This window comes from Chanos chanos, chromosome 3 (assembly GCF_902362185.1).
Source record: "Chanos chanos chromosome 3, fChaCha1.1, whole genome shotgun sequence".
In the NCBI taxonomy this organism is placed as follows: Eukaryota; Metazoa; Chordata; class Actinopteri; order Gonorynchiformes; family Chanidae; genus Chanos; species Chanos chanos.
The window spans coordinates 11,466,543-11,475,421 of NC_044497.1; the positions used below are offsets into that span (position 1 = coordinate 11,466,543).

Consider the following 8,879-nt stretch of genomic DNA (forward strand, 5'->3'; position numbering starts at 1 on the left):
TCAACCTTACTGCTCTTAGCCATTGCTTTGGGGATCTCTGAATGACAAGGTTCCCTGTCAGAGTGATTACTTCTGCCTGACTTAGTCTTTAGAGAATCTTCAAGCGCAGCTGTGGAGCTGCCTTGCTGAAATATGGCTGTTTCAACAAGTTTAACAAATCTGTTAAGAGGAAAAGCAATAGTGTGCCATAAACCTCTTACTACCAGACCAGGAGAGCAATCTGAGGAGCAAGGCCGGGGGGGGGTGGGGTTTGATAGTGTGGAAGCAGTCCCCCGTCTTCACCTACACCCCCCCCCCATCTCATTTCCAGATCAATCCGAAGTTGAGAGTTCAGATCCAATCTCGCAAGCGATTTCTGTGGACCACACTAACGAGGTTTTTAAGAGCCAATCGATCAAAGCTGTCAGCCCTTTAGATTGTTGGCCACATACCACAGAGAGTAAAGTAATTTTCACTTAATAACTAAGGGCATGTGGATTATTAATTATTAATTCTGCTTTCAGCAGAGGTGTTAAGCCAAAGAAAGAAAGCCCGGGACCCTAACATAAGGAGAAAATCCTCCTTCATTTGACTGGGACAAAAATGGTTATGAAAAAACATGACATTTTAGCATGGTATCATTTTAACTTTGGTCTGATTATTAAATGCTTATTTTGAGACAATCCAAAACATGTTGAGCAGTTTTGAGCACCTCTTTATTTAGGCCATTGAGAAGAATGAGATGTATAAGAGATGAATAGAAACAACAGAAATGCAAACTCAGTCTGAAATAAAATTGGCCATGAAGCATTCCTGATGATTTTTTAAATATTATTTAATAAATGGACGCAAAAAAAAGACAACAACAACAAAAACAAACTAGTCACACAAAGCATATCTTTTTATACTAGAAGGTGAAGGAACAGAGGGGTAAAAACATTCAAGATATAGCATAGCGCTTCTGTCAGCAGTTTAGCACTTCTAGAAGCTTCTCACACATAGCTACAGAGGGAGACAGACAGACAGCCAGAAAAAAACCCTGCCAAGTCCACCTGATAAGTAGGTAAGAGATATAGAGAGAAACTTTATCAAGGTAAGTTTTTCTATTCGACGGCATCCTGACTTTTCAGTCCTACCAGTTACGCACTTTTTTTCCCTGTTGCTCTTACTCTGTTTACAGTTTAAAGTCAGATATTTGACAGTCATTAACAGTTTGCATCTTTCCTGACAGGTGTTTCACACTGTCAGGTAGAGCAGGCATGACTTAAGATGGATCAACTAATGAAGACAGTGCAGTGCTGCCAACCAGTGGCCATGAGATGCAACAGCACAGCCTCTCAAGTTTTTAAAAAGATAATACAGATTTACTACAAAAAGCAACAGTGGGGAGAAAATGAAAACAAACAAACAAACCGAAAAACAACACCACAATTCAGAAAGAGGTTTCAATAGGGAAAACAGTCTCTGAGCTATCAGAGTGTCTGGAGAGAGTGAACTGATTTCTAATGAAAGAGCTTCTACCAGAGAGGGAACTAAAATATTAATGCCAGTTTGTGGTAGTGCCTATTCAATAATGCAATGTAAAAATGAATTAATATGCTAGTCTCAAGTAAAAAGTTCAATGACCAGAGAAAATATTCAACACTGAACCTTCTGGAAACTTCTCATGTCAGAAATGTGGCGGTACAGTAAGAAATGTCATAAATGAAAAAGATAAATAATAATAAATGAATCAAAATGTGGTATTCCAAAATTAAATTAATCAAGTCATTTAATTATTTATTCCTTTAAATTAAATTTGACCAAACAATTCATCATCACATGAGAGAGATGGCGAATGAGATGTTGTTGAAAGGTTTGTTAACAGGCAAGAAATTAGTGTTCAAGGTTTTCAAACCATAGAAATAACCCCACACATGATAACACATCAGAAAGAAAGAGCTTTCATGCAAAAAGTATAAATCGCTTATAGAGGTATGTGGAGAAAACAAGGCTCTTGAAAACACCACTGCTGTAAACTCAGTAATGGCAGTAGTGGGTAGGGGTGAGGATCATATGTATCGCTTGCTCTCTTCCAAATAGTTGAATGGGTCGTCTTCAAAAGGCAGTGGGGGAGGGTGGTTATAGATGCCCATTAAGAAGATGGCGATGGTTCCCAATGTCATCACCGGAGTGACCAGAAACAGGCAGAGACGGTCCACCGTCCTGGCGATCCCACTCCAGTTATCCTTTTCCTGGGAAGTCGGATTGGTGTGGAATGAGAGAGAACAGTCTCTACTGGACAAATCGGAAAGCAGCGACATTGCTCTTCCCTTACTGGACTAGAACAACCTCACCGGGGGGTGGAACTACGGTACGTCCGTTTTGAAACCTTCGTTTACTATCAAGATTTCAACTCTTACCTCATTGTAGTCATTCTTCTCGTGCATGTGCTTGACGATGTAATTGGCTCCCTCCACAGCAGGCTTCATCTCAGAGTACAGCTGCTCAGAGACCTCTCCATCATCGTTAGATGTGAAGACTGCAAAAGGTTCATGCAACACTCAATGATGCCGTACCGTGGTGTTAGTATACCATAGTATCTCAGTGAGTATAACGCGGTTCAGCACGCATGACTAACCTGCAGCGGGCGTGACACGTGTGGCCAGACCGTGTCTCTCAGACTGTTTCTCAAACATCAGCTCACTGCGAGACTTGACGCTATGGTATTCCTCAGCCTTGGCGATGTAACCTACGGAGCTGGATCGTCGCTGCAGCGCTCCGGTCGGGCTTGGTCCGCTGTCGGCCGGATGGGACATGTGAAGCAGACGGGGCAGTCTCTCCAGAAAGAACTGGGGTGATAGAGGTAGTCCAAGAGAGCCCAGCTCAGTTTATTCAGGTATCACAATGCTTACAGACTACAAAACACTTATTCTTCAATTCACTTATATTTTTCTGATTTAAGACACAGGTCATTTTCAGTAACTTTTCGTTTAACGTCTGTAATAATGTATTTGTCAAAACTGTGATTTGTTTAAAGGGAAAGGGGCAGCCAGCCATCATACCTCTTTGGTCCACTCTGACATGACGTGGGTACTGGGTGTGCGGAAGTGGAGGTTTAAGACAATCACACAATTCAGCACCACAATTGTGACCAGGACCATGATGAACATTAAGTACCTGTGAAAGACAAGCAGAGACAAAGCAGAGGTGCTGCAGCTGTGATCATTTTCAAACCTACAGATACCACAAAAATCAGCCCTGTGCTTCCGACATACTTGACAATTAAAGGGACAGCCATGGAAGTTTCCGGTAGACGCTGAGAGATCAGCAAAAGGAAGACAGACTGAGCCAGTAATACAGAGATAGACAGAGTCATCTTCTCACCACCTGGACAAGATTAAAAACACACTTAGCCGAACTACAAAGACCATAACCACAGAAAGAGAGCAATGCTGTGTCAAAATGGATAGTCAGTGCTTGCTTTGGGTGAACAGGCAGTGGGTTCACTCACTGTCAGCAGGAAGGTAATAGACCAGAGAGGCCAGGAAGGAGATGAGAATACAGGGAATGATGATGTTGACGATGTAGAACAGAGGCTTGCGCTTGATGATGAGGTAGAAGGTGATATCCTGATGTTTGTTGCTCTCCGCGGGTATGTTCTTATGGATATTCTTCCTAGCAGGTTTGTGAATAATCTCCCACTCACCATTTTCTGAGAGAGAGAGAGAGAGAGAGAGAGAGAGAGAGAGATGCCTTATAGTGAGATGGTTCAGCTTCAGTATGATTCTCAAGGCTCATATTGTGTTTGAGTTGAATTTACCTGTAAAGCCCTCAGGATCAATTATAACCCACTCCACCTTGTAATACTTGCCGTCTTCATCCAAATCTTCTTTTAAATGCATGCTGATCTCCTTTGCATTGTACGTCAAGGAGCTGAAAGAGGTGAAATGTAATACACAGATAATGGAGTGAACTGCTTTATTCCCATACTTAATATAGATTTTTATGAAATTGTATGAATATTTATGAATTTAACATAGTATATTATGAGACCCCCCAACCTAAACTTGAGTGAACAGTTCTGCCAGTCAAAGGGAAAGTAGTTCACATTGATGGAGCAGGAACTTCTGAAAATTGCAGGGGGCAGCCAGTACACATAACCATCATTACTGACCAGTACATTGCAATAGTATGCCACCTGGAACTGAGCATCATTGCTGGAAGAGAGAAAAAGTATAGCTTATTTTCTTTAAAACCACAAAAGATCGTTTTGAGCTTTGGGATCATGCAAAATACAAATAGAAAGGATTAGGGATTAATAGGGAGGGACCCGAATGTCTTACTTGTTTTCCAATACAATCTCTGGAAGCCACACCATACTAGGAGGAAGACGTAGCACGGTAATGTTATCAAATTCTGTCACATTCCACTGCAGTCTATAGTCAGTCCATCCCTACATACAGTCAAACAGAATCAGATCAGACAGGCCAAGAAAGAAGGCTATGTCACAGCACAGAAGATAAACCGGGTTTAGGTCACAAAACATTTAATAAAACTATTACCATTACCACCCAATAGCCTACATTAACCAGGGGAACTTCTTTACTTGTGACTCACCAAAGATTTGACTGAGAATAGAGAAGATGTGACTGAAAATAGAGGAGAAGAGCTATTTTCTTACATGTTCAATCCATACATTTGTCAGTAGTGTTTCATCCACTTCTTTCTGTCCAAACAGCAAAGGTTCAGAGAAACAGAAACAGCGATGACGATGACCAAATATGAATACATGGGGTGATTAAAATAGGTGCATTCCTGGCTATGTTGCTGACATGCAAAACATGAAACAAAACCAAAACTGTCTGAGTAATTATCATGTTTCTGTAACCCTGTAGTGTTGCCTGTGACTGTAACTTTGGACTCTGATAGCATTGTCTGTGGTTCTAACCCTGGGTCCGTAGTATTGTCTGTGGTTCTAACCCTGGGCCCGTAGTTTTGCCTGTGGTTCTAACCCTGGGTCCGTAGTATTGTCTGTGGTTCTAACCCTGGGCCCATGGTATTGTCTGGGGCTCAAACCCTGGACCTGTAGCAGAGGTGCTTGACATCATTCCTGAAGCTCTGATATATGTGTAAGCTTTTGTTACAGTTCAATACCTTATTGACTTATTTATAGGAATTGATTGGTTTGTGAGTATTTCCACTTTGTCAGCCATCATTTTTTATAAATTCAAAATTTGATGATACCTTGTGCACCGCTCCTCCAAACATAAATTACAAACATAACTTAGAGAAATACATAGCAAAACAGCATTTTATGGACTGAATGTTTAAAAGCTGTCGTAGACTCTAAACCTCTGATTATGGAGAAGAAATGTTAATGATAGGACATACAAGAGAGATAAGATTTGAAAGTGTGAGAGCCAAGTAAACCGTCACTGTGTCATCTTTGTTTTCCACTGGACGGAGCTCTTTGTTGTAGCCGCGTTCTTTGAACAGGTGGTGGATAAGCCGCTCTTCCTCGTTCCTGCCTTGACATTCTGGAAATGAGTCACACGGTTTGGATTCGGACATGCTTTGAATTGTTACAGTCATAAGGAATACCGTTGTTTCTTTCTTTCTTTCTTTTACTGGATAGCTTAAACATATATCAGTATCGACAGAATCATAGATTTTGTACACCAAGAGGATGCTTCGCGATTCTCACTGAAGTAGATTTGTTGATGAAATTGTCATTTTCCGGCGCAGAGTTTCCCCAAGTTAAGACAGCCATTGTAATTATCGATGTTGTGTATGAAAGAGACAGTTAGAACAGATAGCAAAGATAATATACATGGACATGCGCTCGGAGTAAAACTCTCTGACTGACTGAAGTGGCTCTAAATACAGTGTATGAAATCACTGTGAAAAGAACAAAGTTATCATACATTCCCCTCAAACCTGTTGACTTACCTGACAAAAGGAGAGAAAAGAAAAACAGTGCGCATAATGTAAAAAGTTTAGCTTGCATTGCGGCACAGTGGTAAATCGACTTTCAAGCGCTGTTCTCTGTCCGAGGTGAGGCTTTGCAACGTCTGGAACTGACTGACACTGACAGGTGCCATGTGTCAGGAAAAAATAGACTTGCGGTCTCTCACTTCCGCTGCTAAATTACGATGAATGGAGGGGTTGGGACATGAGAAAGTCGGGTGAGGGGCAGAGATAGCGGGATAAAGGGCAGGCGATGCTCTTTGTCCAAATACCAAGTGACTGCCTGTAGTGTGAAGTATATTAAAATTGAGTTAAGTCTGTACTTTACCAATGCGTGTCTCCGTTCAAACTTTAGGCCTATTTCATCGCTAGTGTTGACATACAGAACAGTACTTATTATAACGCACACTCTGAGTTTATGTCTGTTTTACACATATAGGTCATAACCATTCAGAGAAATATGGATTATTCTGGACTTCGAATGGTAAACTACGAGAGATTACTTCGCCTCCAAATCGCTTTTCTCAAACGTTTCAGTTACTCATAAATAGTTTTAAAAGGGGGCACTAGATGGCGCTAGATGACTGGTTTGGTTTCCAGGTGCGCGTTTACAGGAACTGCTGTGGGTGTTTCAGAGCTCGAGGTTTGTTATTAAGAGAATAATTATAGGTTAAGAGTGCGGGATGGTGTTTCTGCAACTGAGTTTCAGGACTGGCTACAGTGTCGCACAATACCGATATTTTGTCTGTTGCAGTGTGGATTAGTTGAACCTGTCTACCTACCGACCGAATCATTTCAAAACCCAAGGAACTTGTAAACACGTCTTTGTGCGATATGTTGATATTAAATGTTGATGGTGTCAACCAATGAGCCCAGCGTACTTAGAATTTCTTCGTAATTCCGGAAAAAAACAGTCAGTCTCTTTAGCTGTGCACACACATTTTAAGGTATGCGTGGATGAATTTAAGAGTCCACCGGCTGTAGCATTGACGTTTGAAATAAACCTCTTAAATGTCTCACAGCCTGTGACAGACCTACTGAAAACATCACCTCGTGAAGGGGGTGTTTAAATTATAGTAACATTTTCTCATTCTAATACATTATTGGCCTTTAGTCAGCTTTGGATGTGAGCATGAGTGCACAATGCGCAGTACTTTACTAAAACACTGAAGATATGATGAAAGGTGCTACTTCGACAGGTACACGGCCTCTTTGCTGTCACGTGTAAGATGAAACCACAAGCTTGAACTTGTCTGAGTGGGAGCACACAGAAACTTGTTTTCATTCCGTGGTCGTTCCTCTACCGTGTGAACCTGACCCTCCCCGTCACTGTTTCTCTCTGCCCACGCCCCTTCAAACCCGGATGGATGACTTCACTTTTCCGTTTGGGTTTCCTTTATGGTCTTGGGATCTCCCAACATTTTTTACCAGAGCTCTGTCAGGCACACAAGAGCGCACAAGTGTCCTTTCTTCTCAACAGTAGTCCTTCCCTCCAGGAACTGGGAGCTTCCTTTGCCAGAGCCACAAAGAAATACATCGGATCTGTAGAAGGAACTTCCACTTAGCAACATTGGACGTCTTAACACGTAAAATTATAACAATCGTTACATTGATAACGGTGTTGAAATTTCCTTGTTGTGTACGCGTACCAGTCAGTATTACTATGTCTGAAGTGTTGCCATACAACGAGGGGAAAATGAATGGCTACGGGGCAGACAGCGAAGTCAGTCAAATGACATTCAGCTGTCGGTTGCAAGACACGAATTCGTTCTTCGGAACATCACAATCAAAGAGGCCACCAAAACTCGGACAGATTGGCAGAGCGAAACACGGTAAGCAAGTCTAGTGTACTTAAATGTTATTATTAGGCATCACACCTGTTTCATTACATTTGCATTAAATATATTTCATACAAATACACTTAATACAATTAGATCGATAGGTTTACATTTCAAATAAAAGTTGTTTATCTGCAAACAGAGAGCAGATAATCAGACCGAAATGTTGCAACATTTATTTAAAGAATGTTGTTTACACTTGTAATTTGTATGAATTTTGTGTTGTCTTCCGCGACTACGTGAAGTATTAAATGTATCTTAAAATCATCTGCCTCTCCACAGTGGTCATTGAAGACGACCGAATAGACGAGGTCCTAAAAGGAATGACAGACAAGTCATCCTCTGGCGTTTAAACTTGAGCAGTGCCTCGTAAACATTTTCTTTATTCAGCGGGTTGAAGCACTTGTCGACTGTGCATGTGAGCAGTGAGAGGCGAAGATGACTCAGAATGATAAGCTAAAAGGGATTTTTGAAAGAGGACTGGAGAAGAATGTCAGACAGTGGGTAGTAGGCGGGAGAGATTTTATTTATTTATTTATTTATTTATTTATTTATTTTCTAATTGCTGGCAATTCTCCAACTCAACTCCACCGAAAACCACTCCTCTGCAGAAAAATGTCCAAGATTGCTGATCTGCACAATTCCATCTTCATTCAACCTTATCGACGGGAAGCTGTGGTTGGATTCGACAGTTTGTCACATCAACAAACTGAAGTCCTGTTTCACCGACATTTGTAGCTAAGCGGTGCAGGCTGCCCAAGGTCGATTGTCTCTTGCAGAGGCTCGCCGCTCCCACGCGCATTAAGGGGAGCTGTCCGTTTCAGCACCCCTGAAGAGTTCCTGTAGCTGCTAGTGATATTTTGCAGTCTTTCCAGAAAAATAAGCTATACATCCACTCACTGCATGGGGTGGGCCTGGTATGAGTAAATTAGCAAGAGGATAAAGTCTTTTATACATTTTCTTGCTCTTCCATTTCATTTCAATGATCAGACTGTGAAATGCAAGTGTTAACCTTCGTCCTGACCCATTTTTGTAGCCAACTGAACACTCGACCAAATATTGAAATCGGACGAAAGTCCTACGGCCTACGCCAGCAAAGGTGATCTCGAGAAA

At 41.5% G+C, this 8,879-nt stretch overlaps 2 protein-coding genes across 2 annotated transcripts; one reads left to right on the top strand and one right to left on the bottom strand.

The window, feature by feature from the left end:
- Window positions 1–2,030: 2,030 nt before the first annotated feature.
- Window positions 2,031–5,532, bottom strand: chrnd (cholinergic receptor, nicotinic, delta (muscle)). Its single transcript, XM_030767569.1, has 11 exons — window positions 5,353–5,532; window positions 4,643–4,687; window positions 4,305–4,414; window positions 4,023–4,178; window positions 3,782–3,894; window positions 3,473–3,673; window positions 3,237–3,348; window positions 3,024–3,138; window positions 2,600–2,810; window positions 2,382–2,500; window positions 2,031–2,213 (listed from the first exon to the last, which is right to left on the bottom strand). The coding sequence occupies exons 1-11, from the start codon at window positions 5,530–5,532 to the stop codon at window positions 2,031–2,033; spliced, it is 1,545 nt and encodes a 514-aa protein (XP_030623429.1).
- Window positions 5,533–7,591: 2,059 nt separating this feature from the next.
- camk2n2b (calcium/calmodulin dependent protein kinase II inhibitor 2b) lies at window positions 7,592–8,119 on the top strand. Its single transcript, XM_030769977.1, has 2 exons — window positions 7,592–7,760; window positions 8,049–8,119. The coding sequence occupies exons 1-2, from the start codon at window positions 7,592–7,594 to the stop codon at window positions 8,117–8,119; spliced, it is 240 nt and encodes a 79-aa protein (XP_030625837.1).
- Window positions 8,120–8,879: the final 760 nt, after the last annotated feature.